The sequence below is a fragment of the Numenius arquata genome, chromosome Z, assembly GCF_964106895.1.
Source record: "Numenius arquata chromosome Z, bNumArq3.hap1.1, whole genome shotgun sequence".
Classification (NCBI taxonomy): domain Eukaryota; kingdom Metazoa; phylum Chordata; class Aves; order Charadriiformes; family Scolopacidae; genus Numenius; species Numenius arquata.
Window position 1 is genome coordinate 67,508,436 of NC_133616.1, and position 20,730 is coordinate 67,529,165.

The 20,730-nt window shown below is 43.2% G+C and overlaps 2 protein-coding genes across 3 annotated transcripts in view; one reads left to right on the plus strand and one right to left on the minus strand.

Annotated features, from left to right (window-relative positions):
* The first annotated feature begins 1,736 nt into the window (after positions 1-1,736).
* Positions 1,737-12,662, plus strand: PPIC (peptidylprolyl isomerase C). The gene is made up of 5 exons (XM_074165762.1): positions 1,737-1,893; positions 8,278-8,391; positions 8,877-8,970; positions 10,513-10,697; positions 12,094-12,662. Exons 1-5 carry the CDS (start codon positions 1,786-1,788, stop codon positions 12,220-12,222), a joined length of 630 nt encoding a protein of 209 aa, XP_074021863.1. The 5' UTR covers positions 1,737-1,785; the 3' UTR covers positions 12,223-12,662.
* A 1,503-nt stretch (positions 12,663-14,165) lies between these two features.
* Positions 14,166-20,730, minus strand: part of SNX24 (sorting nexin 24) — a 95,638-nt gene continuing 89,073 nt past the window's right edge. For both annotated transcript variants that reach the window (XM_074166238.1, XM_074166239.1), the window contains 2 exons: positions 19,909-19,973; positions 14,166-15,192 (listed from right to left, as the gene is read on the minus strand). In XM_074166238.1, the coding sequence (XP_074022339.1) occupies positions 15,122-15,192; positions 19,909-19,973 (136 nt within the window). In that variant the 3' untranslated portion in view covers positions 14,166-15,121. The remainder of the gene's footprint in view (positions 15,193-19,908; positions 19,974-20,730) is intronic.

Here is a 20,730-nt window from a genome sequence, read left to right on the forward strand (position 1 = left end):
TGCAAATATTTTAGGGGCCGTAGCAGCAACACCGTTATACCCTCAGCAAGTTTGCTGACGATGCAAAACTGGGAGGGGTGGTTGACACACCGGAGGGCTGTGCTGCCATAGAGCGAGACCTGGACAGGCTGGAGAGTTGGGCAGAGATGAACCTGATGTACTTCAATAAAGGCAAGTGTAGAGTGCTGCACCTGGGGAGAAAACCCCATGCACCAGTACAGGTTGGGGGCTGATCTGCTGGAGAGCACCTCTGAGGACAGACCTAGGAGTCCTGGTGGACAATAGGATGACCATGATCTGACAATGTGCCCTTGTGGCCAAGAAGGCCAATGGCATCCTGGGGTGCATCAGGAAGAGTGTGACCAGCAGGTCAAGAGAGGTTATCCTCCCCCTCTGCTCTGCCCTGGTGAGGCCCCATCTGGAGTACTGTGTCCAGTTCTGGGCTTCCCAGTTCAAGAAGGACAGGCAACTGCTGGAGAGGGTACAGCAGAGGGCTACAAAGATGATTACGGGCCTGGAGCACCTCCCTTACAAGGAGAGGCTGAGGGACTTGAGTGTTTTTAGTCTAGAGAAGAGAAGACTGAGGGAGCATCTGATCAATGTTTATAAATACTTAAAGGGTGGGTGTCAAGAGGACAGGGCTGGTCTTTTTTCAGTGGTGCCCAGGGATAGGACAAGAGGAAATGGGCACAAACTTGAATATAAGAAGTTCCACCTAAACACAAGGAGGAACTTCTTTCCTTTGAGGGTGGCAGAGCACTGGAACAGGCTGCCCAGGGAGGTGGTGGACTCTCCTTCTCTGGAGACATTCAAAACCTGCCTGGACAAGTTCCTGTGCAACCTGCTCTGGGTGGACCTGCTTTGGCAGGGGGGTTGGACTAGATGATCTCTGGAGGTCCCTTCCAACCCCATGTGATTCTGTGAATGTAAACAGATTTTTGAGCACAGAAGGTAGCAGGTAAAGAAATTTGCTAGGCAGGGAAGAGGCCAGGCAGTGGCTTAGGAAAGAGGTTTGTGTTTGATGGACTCGTTCGGTGCAGCTCCTGACTGCCCAAAGCCGGGGTGTGGGGGTGGGTGCCGAGCAGCACCCCTCTAGTGCCAACACAAAGAAAACTAGAATTATTGCAAAGGCCTCGCAGGCTCATGTCTCTCCTCAGCACGCTAAAAATGCCAAAGATGAAAGCCCAACCATCCACTTCCAAATTCCCCTGAGCATCTACTATTTTGGCTACTGCACCCACTTGTGGGATCTTCAAGGAACCCTCCCGCACCGACGGAGTAGCTGAAGTCACAGCAGGTCTACTTGCCCCCTCGAAGGTACGTCCAGCTCCTGTTTGGCCAGGCTGAGCCCCCCGAGGAGGCCACACTGCTTCCTCCACCCCCCAGAAGGAACTGGCACTATGACCACCCCGCCCCACTCCCCGGCCATTTGTAACCACCTCAAACCCAGCCAGGGGCCCGGGGCTCACCCTGGCAGTCCCCCGTACCCAAGAAGTAGAAAAGCCCCTCGGACGAAAGCCGCTGGGTCTCAAGGCACCGCACCTCTCCCACCGCCCACCTCAGCCCGGGCAGGGCCCCTTGCGCCAGCGCTCCCCAGGCCCTGCGCGCCTCGCCCCTCCCATCCACCCTCCAAAGCTAAGCAGCGCCAGCGCCGGCTGCAACTGGGATGGGTGACCGCCCTGCCGCTCTCCCCCCGCTAGCCCCCCCCGCCCCGCCACATGGCGCGGGAGGAGCCGCCCGCCCGGCGGCGGCGGGCGCAGGCGCCGCAGCGTTTGCCTCAGCGCCATGGCCGGCGGGGGGCCGGCGGCGTTCCTCGGCGCTGTCGCTTGCCTTTGCTTTCTGGCCCCGGGGGTTGAGGGCTTCAAGAAGAGAGGACCCAGCGTGACAGCCAAGGTGACTCTCGGCCGGGGCGGCTCCGCCGAACAGGAGAACCCCCGGCCGCCGGCCTGAGGCGAGTCGGGGTCGGGGGGTCGTGAGGGGGCTGCGGCGTCTCCTCCGCAGGCTCCCGAAGGGGTTGGTTTTGCTGCCAGCTCCGGGCCCGCTGTCGGGGGTTACAGAAGGGGTGGGGGCCGCCGTTCGCCCGGGTTTTATAGTGTAAAACCGGTCACTCGCCGGCTCCCTCCTTTCCGGGCCGGATTCTGGGCAGAAGGGGAGGCCCCAGCGGGGGTCGGGTTTGGGGGGGGCTTGGACGAATGCCTTAATTTTCCTATTCTGTGTTTTGGTTGGGTTTGGGTTTTTTTATGTGTTTTTTGTTGGTTTTTTTTTTTTTTCCCTGAACCCCTCTGGGCACGCCCCTAGGTGCTGCCACACCTGGAACTTCCCGGTGAGCCCCACCTGCCTCTGGCTCATGGAAACAGGAACTTTTAAAATCCCTAATTACATCTTTGCTCTCTGCTGTGGCCATGGGTGGTTTGGGGCTGCATGGATGTGTCCTTGCTGGCTGCAGCCACTCGGGGGGTCCGCCGTGCTTAGGCTTAGTTTTTGTGTGTCCTCTTCCATCTCTGCGGGAGCTCTTGGTGTCCTGAGCTGTCACCGTATTGACCCCTTCTTTCCTGTTCCATCATCGTTCCTGCCCGCAACAGGCCTGGGCACCTGGTGTGGTTTAAAAGCTGACCTGAACCCCGTCGTGACTCAGAGCCAGCTGCCATCGAAGCTGGGGACCCAGCATCGCCCATCTCCTTCCAGGGCAGGATGGTTACTGTGGCGATGGCAGATGGCACTGCCCAAGGGATGGGCTCGCTGGCCCTGCCGCCTGGCAGCAGGATGGGGATGGACCCAGTAATTGCAGCACGCCAATTTCCAAAAGACTTCCGCAGGCAAAGAAGCGCTGGGACATCTGCTCCAGCTTTGGGTAAAGTAGGGATGAGATGTTTCCACCTCTCCACTGGCACTCAGGAGCGAGTGCTGTAGTCCTGGTGAGAGACACATCCACTCATGAAAGCGTTACAGGGCAGGGGCAGAGCTGCTTCCTCAGCCACAGGCTGTGTCTTTGACTGTGGACTTCATTGCCACCATTGTCTACCATTGTCATCGTAGACATTGCCATCGTTGCCATCATGAATTTGACATTTTTTGGGGGTGGGTGTGGTGGTGTAAATCTCCTGTGTTTCAGCCTCCAAACTGTCTTCTGGAAATACATTCCAGTTTAATTATGCATAAAGTACTTTGCTTCTTCAGACCTTCTGCCTGGGATTCCATTTGATGCCCTTTTCTGATTCTTAACGTTGTGGGACATAGAGTATTTCAGCTGCCCATTTTCCTTGTCCAAGCCAGTTGTAACTTTACAGAGCTCATCAAATCACACCAGTTTTCTCTTCCAGCTTGCATAGTTTTATTTAATCTTTCTTAATGTGAAAGGTATTCTGGGTCTTTGAGCATCTGTGCTTCCCTCTTCTCTAGCTTTTTAAGGTCGATTTTATCATTCTGCAGTAGAGAAGCCAGAATTACATGCAGCGCTCAGGGTATGAACACACAGTACAGGTATATACCGTGGCATAATTATGCCCATATCTTGTCCTTAGCCGTTTTTAATTATTTCTAACATTCATTTTCCAAACTTTTCATCAGACTGCGCAGGGTGACTCCAGATGTCTTTTCTGATTGGTAGCTGATTTGGGACCCCTTGTTGCGGCTGTGTAGTCCTCTTCCGCATGCAGTATTTTGCCTTTATCAGGAGTTTGTTTGTCATGATATTACCTGGTCTCTAGGAATCCTGAGATCTTTCTTTCATAGTCAGTTCCTCCCCCCCGCCTTCCCCAAATAATTGAATACTTTTGGATGTTTTTTTCATTTTGATATACACCATCTTGTGTAAATTATATATGAATATGTTCATGAGAACCAACCACTGTTACAGGTGGACTTTTTCAGTCTTAAAATACTTAAGCAAATTGTAAATAAGATTAAAAAAAAATATATAAATGTTAGTAAGACTGAAAATTTACAGAATCACAGAATATTTTTGCTTGGATTGGACCTTTGAGATCATCGAGTCCAACCGACAAAAAAACCCAAACCAAACAAAAAAAAAAGCCCACCAAAACCAAACAAAAGATCCCCCCAAATCCCAGAACACCAAAACCAAACCAAAACACCCACCCACAACCACACACCACCCCACCCACAAACAGACACAAACCAACAATCTCGGGCACTAGAGCATGCCCTGAAGTGCCATGTCTACACGTTCCTTAAATACTTCCAGGGATGGCGACTCCACCACCTCCCTGGGCAGGCTGTTCCAGTGCCTGACCACTCTCTCAGTAAAGTAATTCTTCCTAATATCTAATCTAAACCTCCCCTGATGCAACTTCAGACCATTTCCTCTGGTCCTGTCATTATTCCCTTGGGAGAAGAGTCCAACACCCACCTCTCTACAACCTCCTTTTATGTAGTTGTAGAGGGCAATGAGGTCCCCCCTCAGCCTTCTCTTCTCCAAACTAAACATGCCCAGTTCCCTCAGCCTCTCCTCATATGACTTGTTCTCCAGACCCCTCACCAGCTTGGTGGCTCTCCTCTGGACATGCTCCGGCAGCTCAATGTCCTTCCCGTAGTGAGGGGCCCAGAACTGAACACAGTACTCGAGGTGAAGCCTCACCAGGGCCGAGTACAGAGGCACGATCACTTCCCTACTCCTGCTGGCCATGCTATTCCTGATACAGGCCAGGATGCTGTTGGCCTTCTTGGCCACCTGGGCACACTGCTGGCTCATGTTAACCCGGCTGTCCACCGGCAGCCCCAGGTCCTTTTCTGCTGGGCAGCTTTCCAGCCACTCTTCCCCAAGCCTGTAGCGTTGCCTGGGGTTGTTGTGACCAAAATGCAGGACCCGGCACTTGGCCTTATTAAACCTCATCTTATTGGCCTTGGCCCATTGATCCAACCTGTCCAGGTCCCTCTGCAGGGCCTGCCAACCCTCAAGCAGATCAACACTCCCACCTAGTTTGGTGTCATCTGCAAACTTACTGAGGGTGCACTCAATCCCCTTATCCAGATCATCAATAAAGATATTAAACAAGACTGGCGCCAAAACTGAGCCCTGAGGGACACCACTGGTGACCGGCCGCCAACTGGATTTCACCCCATTAATTACAACTCTCTGGGCATGGCCATCCAACCAGTTTTTTACCCAGTGAAGAGTACACTTGTCTATGCCATGATTCGCCAGCTTCTCCAGGAGAACGCTGTGGGGGATGGTGTCAAAGGCCTTACCAAAGTCCAGGTAGACAACGTCCACAGCCTTCCCCACATCGAGAAGGCGGGTCACATGGTCATAGAGATCAAGTTGGTTAAGTAGGACCTCCCTTTCATAAACCCATGCTGGCTGGCCCTGATCCCTCGGCTGCCCTGCACTTGCCGTGAGAGCTCACTCAGGATGATCCTCTCCATGATCTTTCCCGGTACCGAGGTCAGGCTGACAGGCCTATAGTTTCCTGGATCATCCTTCCGGCCCTTCTTGTAGATGGGTGTCACATTGGCTATCCTCCAGTCATCTGGTACTTCTCCTGTTGACCAGGATTGTTGATAGATAATGGAGAGAGGCTTGGTGAGCTCTCCCGCCAGCTCTCCAAGTACCCTTGGGTGAATCCCGTCCAGCCCCATAGACTTATGCATGTCCAGGTGTGTAAGCAAATCATTAACTACTTCCTCCTGGATTACAGGGGGGTTGTTCTGTTCTCCATCCTTATCTTCCAGCCCAGGAGGCTGAATACCCTGGGGGTAGCTGGTCTGACTGTTGAAGACAGAGGCAAAGAAGGCATTAAGTATCTCAGCCTTCTCCTTGTCCTTGGTCACAATGGTTCCCCCCGCATGCAGTAAGGAATGGAGATTCTCCCTGACTCTCTTTTTGTTGACAGGTTTATAAAAACTTTTTTTGTTGTCCCTTATATTAATGGCCAGATTGAGTTCCAGCTGGGCTTTTACCTTCCTATTTTGTTCTCTGTATAACCTAACAAGATCTCTGTACTCTTCCTGAGTTGCTTGTCCCTTCTTCCAAAGGTGGTAAACCTTCCTTTTTTCCCGAAGTCCCATCAAAAGCTCTTTGTTCATCCAGGCTGGCCATTTTCCCCTCCCTTTAATTTTGCGCCTCATGGGGACAGCCTACTCCTGGGCCTTTACGATTTCTTTCTTGAAGAGTGTCCAGCCTTCCTGGACCCCTTGCACCGCAGGATTATCTCCCAAGGGACCCTCCCAACCAGGGTTCTAAACAGGCTAAAGTCTGCCCTCTGGTAGTCCAAGGTGGAGGTTTTGCTAACCCCCTTCCTTACCTCACTAAGAATTGAAAACTTGACCGTTTCATGATCGCTAAGACCAAGACGGCCTCTGACCTCCACATCTCTCACTAGTCCTTCTTTGTTTGTGAAAACTAGGTCTAACGAGGCACCTCCCCTGGTAGGCTCTCCTAATTTAAATTTATAAATTTATAATATTTATTTTCTTTAAGAGGTTTTGGTGAAGAGTCTGGCCAAATGTTTTTTGAGATTTCAGACTTATGTGTTGAGCAGCTCACTAGAGTCTCCGTGCTTATTGAACTACCAGGGAACTTGAGGAAATATGCTTAAAAGGACATGGCTTCTCTATGCAAAAATTGCTTCTAGAGCTACCAAATATTTTCATATTTGATTTCCTGGCCAGAAATATGCACAGACACCTTATGTGGTGCGCAGTTAGGAAGTGCAGAGCTTTCCAGATCACCCAAGTGTGTAGCACAAGTATGTGGAGTGCTAGCAAGAAGCCAGGAACTTACTGTTTGTTCACAAACAGAATAAGCTGAAGGGATGCTTTTTGGAAGTACTGGGCTTGCTGCTTGAGTGAGCAGCTCTGCCACGAGTGTAGCCTTCTGCTTGGGTTAGGTTTACCATATATGATGGATTTGTCTTCATGTGCTCTGTGGAAATGTTTGATGTTACTGCTATTTGGGGTCATTGTTCGGTAGCCTCCCTTGAGTTACTCATATATGCTTGGATGTTTCAGGCAGTCCTTCTACTAGGACACCATTTCCAGGCAAAATAAGGTGCATTTAGAAAATGTGGGCAGGCTATAACCCTTACTTAGATAACCCTGGCAGCAAAATTCAGAGAAGCGTGTCTAAAAAAAGGTTAAGAAGTTAGTGAAAGTGTGCTGTTAATACTTTGGGAGTCACACATCTAAGAACTATGTTGTTTAGTGCCAAGTGCCAGGGAAATGAATGAGGTGTATCAAGAGGAATTTTATTTTCTTTATGGAACTTTTATAGCGTTAGCCAAAAGTTCAACAGTCAAAACCACATGGAAGATCAAGAAACAGTAGAAATGTTTAGTAGGAGAGTGTGAAAGAGGCATTCACATTGGAGAGACTGTGGTCATTTATTATCATCCTTGGACTAATTTCTTAGCGTTGCAGACAAGTAATATTTGGTCGAGTGCCACAAGGAACAGCAAATACCACATCACAGGAATACACATTGCTGTTTCCTAGAAGTTGTAATAGTCTTTATGTAACTTTTCAGAACTTCAAAATGCCTCATTTCCTGACAGCTGTTCCTATTTTCAGTAATTGTTGGAACATTTTTGCACGTTCAAATATGCATTCATATATTCTGAACTATATTAAAATGCTTTATAAATCACTTGCCTTTTTGAAGTTGTTTTTCAGCAACATCTATGTTGAAGCTTTTAGGCAATCAGCTGAATAATTTAGCCTGGTTATTTCTTTTCCAGGTTTGAATTCATTTTTAGGAATGAGCCATAGGATTTTCTTCCCACTGTTTGTCAATTTAATGAAATTTAGGCTTTCGCCTATACTTAATCACATACATGCTAATGCCTAGAACAGTGAAGGTTGTGAGTGGATAGCAAACTATCGATTGTGGGGAGTCTTAGTGCTATAGTTCTTTGTTATTATTCACCAGACTAGAACAGCATCATTGCTTTTCCTTACTTTCAGATTGGATCTATTCTGTACAGCATTAAAGACATGCATGTATGGGAAAAATCTTTGAACACTACCTTCAAACTTGTGAGGCAGAAGTCTTGCTGAGCCCTTAAAAGCAATAACAATCAAATAACAATCAAAACTATACATTTTGATAGTCTCAAACTATAGTTCTCAAACAGTTTTCTGCATAATCTGATTTTGGTAGCTCTGAAAGGGTTTTTCTTAAATAGCACCTTCAGGAACGGAAGGATTCTATTAAAGTAGACCAGCCATAAGCAGTTTCTTACTGCCTTAGCTTTCAAAAGCTTGGCCTTTTTGTTGCGCTCATGTTTGTATCACTTTTGTTCTCTTCACAAAAATGTTCAGGTGTTCTTTGATGTGAAGATTGGAGACAAAGATGTTGGCAGAATTGTAATTGGATTGTTTGGAAAAGTTGTGCCAAAGACTGTGGAGAACTTCATTGCGCTGGCAACTGGAGAAGTACGTTTGCAGTTTTCTTCCACTGTGTACTCAAGTTTGGATTGGGAAGTAAATATTCGTTTAATGCTGTTTCAATTGTGAACTGTTGATCTTAATTCATTGGAGCCTGTGCAAGAGTGCCACCCCACAGGCTGTGCTCTGCTGTGTGTCTTCTCAGGACCTTGGGGCTTGTTTCACAAGATGTGATTGTGAGATGTTGGATATCACCACCTCAGTCTGTCCCTGCAGGTCTAGCGTGCAGAGGTACTGTGGTCAGATACCAGTCAAATAAAGGCAACGGTTTTGATCGCCTGAATAATACCTGCTTTGTGGCAGTGCAGCTTAGCTGCATTCACCTGCATCTCAGTTTGATTTGTTTCTTGGCAGTATTTGTCTCTGGTGGTGGTGTATTCTGTGAAATCTGGCCATTCACCACATCTGTATTTCCATATGACTTTATAGAACTGGATGTTGTGTTCATTTAAAGAATTATTTCATTTTCTTAGAGAGGATATGGATACAAAGGAAGTAAATTTCATCGTGTGATCAAAGACTTCATGATTCAAGGAGGAGACTTTACAGCTGGAGATGGATCAGGAGGTAACATGCTTAGTATGTTCCAGATTCCCTTTCCTTTCTTCGAACGTCTATGGAAAAGATGGGCAAATTAGCATATTGTCTTGGTCTTTCAGCTCACATAAATTAAAAAAACCAAAACCAAACCAACAACGACCATTTGTTTTAGAGCATCTAGTACTTTTCCAAGCATCTTGGAATATAAGCTGCAATCATTTTGATTACCTGATTCTAAGTATGGGTAGAGCTTCCTTTGTCCTGAATTTTTGCAGATAGTTCTTTTCTGTCTGTGACTTGTCTCTGTTGAAGAAGCATGGCTTTGCATGGTGGGCTGGCCCACCAGCTGAGCTGCCCCTACAACATTCGGTCTCCAAAAGACGGATGTCTCCGCCCTTCCTCTGCTCTGGCTTTGTGACAGCATTCCTTCCCCGAGGCACTCACTGATTGCATGTATACCTGAACCAATTCAAGTCATCTGGCAGAAAACTAATCTGAGAGGAAATGGTGAAAGCACGTAGAGGGATGATGGCAGGTAGGGAAGGAGTAGGCTGTCCTCTCTGCCCTCGGCTCAGCCAGTTCTGTGGAACCTCCTAAAATGTGTGATGGGAAGGAATTTCAAAAAGGAGTAGAGAAATTAAAAAATGAGGGTCATGCCCTCTCCTCTTTTTTCCTCTTACTGAGTTTAAAACCATGAATTTACGGGTGGTGTGGGTTCTGGCTGGGTGCAACACTTTTCCCTCCTGAGCCTCCAGAAGACCAGTCCACAAAGAAGAGCAATCCCAGTGCAGCATCTCTTGTCGCATGCATTCTGGCTTCTGATTTCTTGTCTTCCTTTACACACATATTCTTTATATGCTATGATTTGAACTGTCTGCATAAAATGTTAGTGATTTCCCTCCTGGGACAGGATGGGAAACACACTTTTCCTTGCAGCAAACAATGGGGAAGGCTAAAATACCAAAGAATGAGACAGACAGCCTTCTCTTTTCAAAGTGATGTTGGTTTAAACATGACTCGAATGTTTTCTCTTCTGAACTGTCTTAGAAACCTCAAAATCCTTATGTAATGATTGTACAAATCCACTCCAAGTCCTTTAGGGTAATTTCCATTTGGTCTTCATATATTTCTAAACATGTCTAAAGCCATTTCTTATTAGGAGGAAAAGTTGTAAAAGTAAAGACTAAAATTGTCACAAAATGTGGCAACCTTATTTTTGGCATATTTTACGTAATTTAAATTTGTTGAACAGGGTGAAGTATACTGTTGTTCAGTGGTGTATGGAAACAGGACCTTTGAAGATGCTCAGCTTGTCTGTTAAATTCAAAGGATAAAGCATCATCAGCTTTAAATATTCTCTCCTTATATGTGGTGTTTAGCTTATCTTTACGCACAAAATGCTTTTTAGTTACGGAATCACTGGCAATGAAACAGTGATGTTGCTGTACTTACTCAACCAGTGAATCTTCAAGTCCTAAATTTATACTTTGTTTTTCCCATTTTTGAACAAAAAGGTTTTTTTTTTTTTTGTGGGATGTTTTAAGTGTGCTTTCTTATTTTATGTCATAGGAAGAAGCATCTATGGAGAAAGGTTTCCAGACGAGAACTTCAAACTCAAACACTATGGAATTGGATGGGTTAGCATGGCTAATTCTGGCCCAGACACCAATGGATCCCAGTTCTTCATCAGTGTGACAAAGCCTTCCTGGTTAGATGGAAAGCATGTAGTATTTGGCAAAGTCCTTGATGGAATGGTAAGCTAAAAGTCGTGACAAGATGAATCCAATAAAATCTGGACAAATTCTGCCGCATGATATATCTGTTAGTGTAACTTAACGCCATTGCAGTTCAAAACAATTGAGTGTTTATCTAATATGTACATGGTAGAAAATGATTGTGACGAGCCTGGAGCTGGACAATTTAGAATTGAAATAGCAAATGTTGACTGCAGAAATGGAAACTTAAATCGTGCCTTTGGCTTTCAGAGCTCTTGTTTCAGACCACTAACCACAGAAATCAACACTGACACCTTTGCAGATTACAAATGGAATAAGTTCAGGTCCCCCTTTCACTAACGCTGTTAGCCATGAAATAATTGTATTTCTACAAGCTAAAATCTAATTTTGTAGCCTGTGCTAGTTATGGATAGCACTTTCACTGTTAGGGTTTTTAGAAGCATGTGAACGTAAAATATACAAAGACATATATGCAGATCTGTTTAAAAAGAAAAAAAAATTAGTTAATTCCCTCAAATTATACACAGCTGCAAAACTGATCAAAGGCCAAATACAATTTAAGTTTAAAAACGGCATTTCCAACTGATTATAATTTTAGTAGTCTGGTTTTCCTTTTAAATTATTCCATTTAATCTCTATTTTGAAGTGAGCGGGGAAAACACGAACTGCTGCACTGACCAGTTCTTTGAGGAGTTTAAGACTTCATCAGAACACTTGCCACCCCCCCCCTCTTCATACTGAGTTCAACATTCATGAGCTACAGTAGTCACTGAAAATTTTTGAGGAGAGATTTAGACTAAGTTTTAGCGTAGTTAGATTAGTGGACAAATACCCAAAGTGAGGTTGTCAGTATTCCTAACTGAATTTTGTCCTTTAAAAATACTACTTTAATTAGGTGCCTAGCATGAGGCCAATACCTGTACCTGTCTGACTGGAGGGCATGGTACTGCACTTAAAATCAGAGTGTGTGTGTGTGTGTTATAATAAAGGTAAAAGCAGTCATCAAATTTCTTGAAGCACAGTTACATCTACGTGATCAGAAAAGTAATTACTGCTCATCCTTTATGATCTCCTAATTCCCTTTCTGCTCATGGGCTACAGATAGATAGACCCTGTATGTGCTCGATTGATCAGCTGAAAGGATATTTTCAGTTGCCCCTTCATAATATTTTTGTTGGCTGAAAGTTTTTATATACAGGCAAACAGCCTCCCATGTTCTTCTGCCAGCTGTGTGTGGGTTGCAGTGGCACAGCTGTTAATGTGGGACCTCAACAGGGTAAAGGTCTTTGTTCAGAAGTTGCTTAATAAATAATAATGCTAGGAGCACTTAGTTGTTTTACTAGGTACCAGCCTTGAGCCACTGGAGTTTCCTTGGTTAAACTGAACTTTTTTTTCTTTTTTCATTTTTAAACAGTCTGTGGTGCACTCGATAGAACTCCAGCAGACAGATGAACATGACCGGCCCCTTCAAGACTGTGTGATTGTGAACAGTGGCAAAATAGCTGTAAAAGAACCATTTGTAGTTGAAGTAGGCGACTGGTGAGACCAACAGTCAGAAAATGCAAAGTAAAACTTAATCACTTTTCTTTAAGGCCTGTTTTTGACTTAACTATCCATTGAGTTTTCTCCTCAAAACATACGACGCTATATTTAGACAATACCTATCATTGCCAAATACACAAAAGATACAACCATTTCTATAACAACTTGGTGGAGCTGTCACTCCTTGAAATTCAACACATATCCCACTAAATCCTAGATCTTGCAAAAAAAGTCTTTAATGAAAAATTTTAGAAGTACTTCTATTTTTTCAAGGTTTGAAATGTAGTCATTTTGTTATTTTTGGAAATTTTTGCAGTATTTTTTTTCTCCTTTCATCTGAAAAATACTATTTTCTATAACCGTATCAGCATTTTTAAAAATAAAAAAAAGTAAAAGACAGAAGTGTTTTGAATAAATAAACTTTGATTTCAAATGAATACTTAATGAAGGCCTTTTCCTATTCCTGCCACCAAAGGCCTTTTCTTCTCACCTCAGTTGATTCTGCAAAATACACAGGGGTTGCCGCTTTCCAGGAAATGAGGTTGTAAGGTTAGAGCGGGGATGGTAAATTTCTCTGATCTTCACGTGCCAGACGAAGTCCCTGCTGTCTTTCAAAAAAACCCACAGTATTCAGATACCGTCCTGTAATCAAGAAAGAGTAGCTCTGTCTATTGTTAAGCTAGAGCATCCGTTAGTAACTGATTAAAGCAGAAGAGTCCTTGTCCTTAAGTCCTTAAAATACTTTTAAGCTGACAACGTAACCAGTAGCTTTTAAACAAGGCCAGCATAAGGTACTGCTTAGAGACAGCCGTGTTTGTTAGGCTCCTTAATGAGCTACATGGTACTCCACAGGACAGAAGATGGGGGACTTCTTCTCCTGAGTTTCCAGTGTGCTAGAACTCAAGAGAGAAGAGCCGGTGCCGAGATCTGACGAAGGAAGGATTCATCCACCTGCACAGCAAGCAGGACACCGCTTACCTTTGTAGTTTGCTGCAGGGTGTCCTGGATCCCCTGCGAGGTATCCAGACTTGGAGTAGCGCAGGGAGGAGCGAGTACGATGGCAGGGAGCTTGTAGGTACCTAGGGGCACCACCCTCACACACACAAACGGCAAGATGCTGTGGGCACGGATTTACCTCAGGTCCTGACACATCATTTGTAGTTACAGGGTGCTTCTGCTGGTTCACCACCCACAGTCCTGGGGCCCCTCCAGAAGGTAAATACTGACACTTTTTTCAGAGCCCTGTGAAACGATGACCGTCCTCTTTAAAAGAGAGCTAGAGGAGGACTTGTTGAGGGCCTCTAAATTTGCCTAGTACTAGGCAGTTAGACTTCCATTTTACCCCTGTTCATGTTTCTTTCTATTAACTAACTGTTTGAAGTAAAATTCTCTGGGAAGCAGCGTTAGGAGTAACAGTGAGAATGCCTCAGACTTCCTTGCCTAAATAGCTTTCTGCTGGTAGCCGAAAGCTTTCCTAGAGGTTGATGCCGCAGACAGCACAGAGGGTTCTGCTGCCTGACCAGATGCTGCAGGCACAGGCCTACCTTTTGTGAAAGTCCCAGCTTTTCACCGTCCCCCAGCAGCTTTAAAACAGATTTCGTAGTCAGCAGGAGGTAACACCTGCGTCTGCAGGGTCAGGCTTCTGTCGGTGTCTAGCTTTGCCATCACAGCTTCCATGCAACACGCCCGTCATCTCATGACCCCAATGACTTACTGGCTGCTCAGTTACACTGAATTCTTCCCCCACATCCCGCAAGACATATGCTTTTATTGAGCCTAGCATGTTCAGATAGCATGGTGCTGAGAGTCCTAAATGAGCAGACACACAGGTATTTTCTCATGCTTCATGTGGAGGTATCTGTGAGACCCATCTCTGTTGACACAGCTCAGAGAAATGTCTTGATTGAACAGAAATGCACAAAAAATACACTGAAGCAGTACATTCATGTTCTAGTAATTTATTTTGTAATGTCCAGTAGCACACATACAAATTTCCAGTTAAACCTGAACAGATATATATATATGAGTGTATATATATATGTATCAGTTTTAGTTTTATCTTTTTTACTACTTAATCATGTTCTTGGTTTAGATTACCACAGAGTTGTATGCTCTGTGACTAATAAAATGTTAAGATATGGAATACAGTCTGGAAGTTGATGTGAAGAGTAAACATACAAACAGATTAGATGTCATAACTGAACGGAGGCGCATAAATGCCATGTAAAATCCCCTGGTAGATAAAATCATTTCAACTGAAATCTAGAAAATTTCCTGAGAGAGTGCTATGTACTTCGGAATATGGAAGCTTGTTTTCCAATAGAAACTCTCCATAAACCTGCATTGGTTCTTTTCCAACCTGGTATTAAGCAGATTCAAAATAATTTAAGAAAAATGAACAAAGTACTTTTAAGTCGCTTTCAATTTCTTCTTGCTTTAATTTTTTTTTTTTTGGCAATTCCTCACACACTCTCTTCAGTGCCAGCACTTTTAATCCATCCACTGCCAGCAATGGGTAATGTGCTGGGAAAAATCCTGGTGCAAAAAGGTTTGGTGTAATTTATGATAGAAATTGTAGAAATAATTAGTAAAGCTTTCAATTCTTTTCAAAGGTTAGTGTAATTCAGTGTATGACTTTCAGCTTTTAGTGTTAAATAGAGCATGTCAATATATAGAAGGTATAAATAACTTCAATACTGTTGTTTCCATATCTTCTTTTTAAAAAGCAGCAATTGTAGTAACATTGATTTTACTTAAAAAGATAGAATGCTTGAACTTAAACTGAGGTTGTGCCTCTTGCTTCTGAGCACAATTTTTCACATCACAGAATTTTATTCCTGTTAATTCCATTAAACATGACTCGGAGACTTGATTCAGCTTCTTCTAGCCACGCGTCACTTCTACCTGGGCAGTAAATGAGGATAAAATATTCCATGTAGAATGCCTTCTATAACAACGTTTGGAAAGTCATCTGAAAAAAAAAAAAGGAAAAAAAGAAAAAACCTTGGTTTCTTATCTATGTCAGTACAATATAAATGTTTTTGTGAAGCTTAACTAGGTAAGGCCCCGTGTAATTTGGGTTACTGCATCACTCAACTGTTTATCCGTGTTGGGGATGTGCTATTAGTAATGCTGTTTCAGCACTAAAGCCACTTTAGTGTAGCACTGGGCATTGCATGAATGCGCTGCCAGATTTGTAGCTTATTGATTTAAAGGGATGTTCTAATACTTAATGCTGCTAGGCTCCAGCTCTTTATCTGAATCTTTTCTCACAAGGAAGATGGATTACACTGGCAATTCAATTTCTAACAAAATCTCAATATACTTGAAGGAATTCCAAGATTGCTACTGGGAATACTTCAAAGCTGTTTTTCCATTGTGGTTTAAAGCAATGTTTAGACGGAGAAGACTTGAGGATGCCTATACAATCAGAGATGATTATTTGAGGCAGGGAAATTTCAGGCTGTCTAAACATAAAATGTCATGTGTTACAAAAAGTCATGCCATAATATCTGAAGGAAAAAAAAACCCACTATGTTCTTACCACAGATCTAGAGCAAACTGGCACTTCATTTTCATGTTGAATTTAGCGTGAAAGAATTACCTGATAGAACATGGGAATAGATCCACACAGAGGAATGGCAGGATGCACACTACTGAAGTGAAAACATTTTTCAAATGCACCAAATCCTGTGTTTTTAATGAAGGGTTTGCTTAAATCACTGGGCATTAAAGTAAGTAAGAATTTCTGATTGCATCTTACGATCTTAAAATTGCTAGTATGCTAGGAGATGGGTTTACCTAGAAGAACGGACTATTTCTGATACAGAACTTTACACACTAATCAACCTTTCCTTCACCTGTCAGCCTACAGGATATTCAAAAAGGGGAAATTAAACTTTTACAAAAGTCATTAGATAATTGATAAGTTACATCACCTGATGTGGGTGGGAATTAGGTTTTGCCCCTAATTATTTTTCTAGAATAATTTTGGAGGTAAAAATATTGAGCAAAAAGTAGACTTGGACTCAGTAAGAAAAAAAATAATACTTATTATCTTAAAGGTGTTATCTCATAAGGTGATTCCAGTACATTAAATGATGTTACAAACAGATTTGTTTAGGATGTTTTAGGATGTTTTAACGAACTGCAGCCTCCACTATAAACAATACATGCCTATTCTCCCCAACTTCTCATAGTAAATCATCATTATAAATTACTTGTTAATATTTTGAATCCAATAATGATTCCTCAGGTCCTGCAAGCTCAGCTAACCCAAATCACCCTGGTAGAATAACCCTGTGCTGTTGTCATTAATGTTATTAAAAATAAACTTGTAAGGGCAATATGATGCTTTTCTTCTAAATTAAATGCTGCATTTCCAGAAGCCAGTTTTTACTGGTTCTTCTGTAACATGCAGAATATATAGGAAAATAAGTATTGATTAAAAAAATGATACAACTTTACAGCATCAGATTTACTGTGAGGCTTTGTTGCTTAAAAAAATCAAGCATATTAATTTAAGTTAAATATATAAATACGCTGAAGCACAGTCTTGCAAATCTGTGAACTTAGATGGCTTGAAGAATCCTCAGAACAATTTTCCAACAAGTAGCAGTAAATCTGAGATTCCATTTTTTAGTTTTTGACGTATCATTTTCAATTTGCAGCATTTTAGATTTTTCCTTCATTTTTCTTCAAAACAGTACATAATTTTTCCCTCCCCCCACACCTTCAAAAAGAAGTGTCCACCTTACACAGAAAGTGATGTGCTGATGCACTCAGGCTGTGTTAGATACATCACAAAAACATGCGTCTGACAGTCAGTGAGGTTTGTAACTATGAATCTCATTTTTGGAAAGTTGGCTTGCAACTCAACAATGCTCAAAGCCCAGTCATTAGAATAATGGCAAGACTATATTTTGTAAAGACAGTGCAATAAGGTGTGTGTGTGTGAAGGGGAAATAATGTTCTTTTGAGTGTTAATTCCAGAAGCAACTATTTGTTTCATTAAAAACCCCAAAATACACAATTTCCTGTTGTATGGGGAGATGACTCATAGTCATCCAGGAGTCATCCAGGAATGACTAACTCTGGTTCTGGTCCAAACAAGTGTCACAATTCACCTACATCAAAGAGCACGTACAGTGAACAGTTATTTGTTAACGGACACTTTTGGTCATAGTTTGAACCACCTTGGCTGCTTCTTACAAAGCAGAGTCTATCAAAATAAGAGCTGATCTGAGAGAGAAAATTTTAGAAAGTTCATCTGTATTTTCTCTGTGCTGCAAACTAAAAATGAGGAAGAATTAAAGGCAATAGTAGTTGCGTAAAAATTTTGTTTTATTTCTAACTAGACTTGAGTCAACTACTGGAACCTCTAGACGTATGACTTGATTTTCTTCTTCCTTTTCTAAACTACAACTCACATTCTAATTTGTGTTCTAATTCATTAAGCTATAAAATAACTTGCAAGTGAATCTGATGTTTTAGGGTCTTCAAATACAAAGAATGTTCACCTGCCATATGAAACTCTAAATGCTGCGTGTCAAGGCCAAAAAATGCCTTGGCAAAAGCCTGAGAAGTCCTTTGTTTCAGATGTCATTAATGAGACCTACTTAACATTTAAACATATCACGCATTAAAAGAGGCTTTTATCTTAATCCAAGTAAAGCACTACTTAAAAGAGTAGTTACAGAATTCATGATAAAGCTCCTAATGATTTCAAGAAAAGGAAGTTTAGCCTTACTCAGAGTACATGTTAGGGAGGGAAGATAAATACCATCACAGAACTGCAAAATCTTGAATAGAAATCTTACAGCAAAACCTTGCATGTGGGCTGGAAACATTAAGTACTGTCTTCATTTTTCAGGATAACTGTATATAAAATCCATTTTCTCTCTCAGAAATGGTATGGAATTAAATGGTCTTCATAATTTACACCCTGCTCTTGAGGAATCCATGTTTTCAATTAAGAGGAGCATTAAACAGTAAGATTAAGACATGCTAAGTGGCTCACTAAATAGTTGTATAGGCAGCATCTGGACCAACTTTTAGACAGAGGTAACTCTGTTGTCACTTTGGTCAGAAGTGACCTTGCGAAGTGACCATCTGCCCTTCCTGTGCTTCTGTTCATCGATCTTGTGATTTGCACTCCAGCCTCAAATGGGCGTTCAGTCCACCTGACCACACTAGTGCAAAGTCGAAGTAAAAACTAAACAACCCTGCAATGTGTTTTCTAACCTGGACCTCGGTCCCATGGGACCTCTGCATGTGCTGTTTCAACTACAGCTTTAAGTTCAGTAGGACTCCACAGGGTCAGTAGCGTTGGGTCACACTACTAGCTAGAGTGGGCATTGCCTGCAAGAGAGACTATTTAACCCTCTCAAAATACATGAGCCCAGTCCCTATGGTTTTGAAAAACAGCTTGAAAAAGCAACAGAATCACAGAACAGTTACAGCTGGAAGAGATGACTGGTGGTCATCTGGTCCAAGCCCTTGCTCAAGCATGGACACCTAGAGCCAGGTGCCCAGGACCATCTCCAGGTGGCTTCTGAGTATCTCCAGGAATGGAGATACTCCACCACCATACTGGGAAACCTGTAACAGTGCTCAGTCAGCCTCACAGTGACAGAATGTTTCCTGATGTTCCTGATGTTCATGTTTGCCACTCAAAAGAGCCTATCTTTGTCTTCTTTACACCCTCCCTTCAGGTATTTATATACATCTTGAGAAAATCTCAAGAAAGTACTCTTTGTTGGCTAAGAAACTACACGCAAACAAGAATTCTTTTCTGAATTTACTCTTAAAATTTTCATGATTTTCAAGGCAGCTTAAGAACCTGACTCTTAATTTCAAACAAAATGCCACATTAAAAAAAAACCAACCTTAATTTGCATCTCTGGTAGAAAATTCTCCCTTGAAAGTGTATTACACTTATAATACAAAATTTAGTAAGCATAACAGTTCAAATGAGAAACCCAGGAGGAACAGACTACTAAAACTGGTATTATTTTTCCCAAAAAATTTTTTTCACACATTTAATTTAAGACAGAGGATAAGTTCTCTGAATTAATAATGCAAAGAACTTCTTATAATAAAAAAACAAAAAAGAAGAAGGGTTTATAACAAGCTCTTTCAAAAACTCTTTTGAGCCATGTATTAAGACATGAAGGCTAACGTAAATGTCTTGTGAAACACATCAATTATACTTAAAGTATACATTCTTTCCCCCCCTCTCCCCGCCCCACCCTAAGGAGCTCCAGAGGTTATAAACTGTAAGAAATAGTAATAATCCAAGTGGAAATAGAAACATGCTTGCAGCAGATCGACTGGTGTTAAGGGAAAAAGCACTTACAAAGGACTGGGCCTCTAAGTTCAAATCCTTCAGGCAAAACAGCCCAAAGGGTGAACAACAAGAAAAGCAAAGCAATGTTCTTTGTCTTTTGATTTGCATTCTCAATAGGTTTGTCTGAGAACAACTCGGGGAGAAAATTCCGCCCTTTTATAAATCACCCACCCCATTTAGTGTTTTAATGGTATCTTACACAAGAGCTATCGCTTTATTTGCAGGTTATTAGATTTTGGACCAGTGTCATTTGACTAGGCCGGTATTAATAATAATGTGTTTTATGTGGTGCAGGGTCAGATCAGTAAAGCGCTGTTAACAGATGACAGGTTTGATTACCGTTGGCTTTAGGCAAGACATATGGATCCCTTAGGAACAGCAGCACAGGCTGGTGGGACAGTTTGCTGGAAAGGTCAAAAACAGGGATGTCAGTATCAAGGGACAGCAAGCAGAATATTGTACAAACTAGCTTTGATAAAGTGAGGTGGTCGAGCTGGGCAGGAGCCATGCCAGTATGTTTCTGCACAGCAGCGCTGCCCCAAAAGGGCAGGCTCCACCTCCCGGGAGCAAACTTCGCTGCTCCTCAGCCACACAGTGAAACCATCAACGTGCAGTTGGAGGTGAAGGGGCCGCATCCAGGAGGGACAGCTTGCAGCTGGCTTTGAGACCTCCTGATCCTGCTCTGTTCCCTGGTACTTGGTGTAATGCAGGCTACAAGGTCACCTACAACCAGGCTCCGTGGTCTACAGGCTCTTCAGGCCACCAAACAGACTCCAAATTTCACCACCTTGTTCCAACCCCCAAAGTGGTTCCTGTACACCTCACCCATGAAGAGAAAGTCCTTGGAAGACCCTTACAGAGCTGTCTCCCCCCCTGCATATCCTCCCCAAGCCAGTGCCAGCCCTCTCCAGTCTGCTCTGTACATACATGTGCCAAGCAGTGCAACCAGATACATACAAAGCTCTATCAAACGCATAGGGGACAAGCCAAACCTCTAATTTCTTCTGCCAATTCTTCTCGCTATGGAAAGTATACTTCAATGGGTAAAAAACTTCCCCAGAAATATCTCAGAGCTAGCAGTATTCTACTGGGGTTTTGTAAGGAATTTTTCAATACAAGTATAAGGATGCTCAGTTCACACTACGAGTGGATGGATCTAGA

Bases quoted from the DNA above. Each gene is read 5' to 3' on its own strand.
- PPIC (XM_074165762.1), top strand. From the start codon at position 1,786: ATGGCCGGCGGGGGGCCGGCGGCGTTCCTCGGCGCTGTCGCTTGCCTT. The intron at 1,894-8,277 runs GTGACTCTCGGC...AAAAATGTTCAG, and splicing joins GACCCAGCGTGACAGCCAAG to GTGTTCTTTGATGTGAAGAT. The intron at 8,971-10,512 runs GTAACATGCTTA...TTTATGTCATAG, and splicing joins AGCTGGAGATGGATCAGGAG to GAAGAAGCATCTATGGAGAA.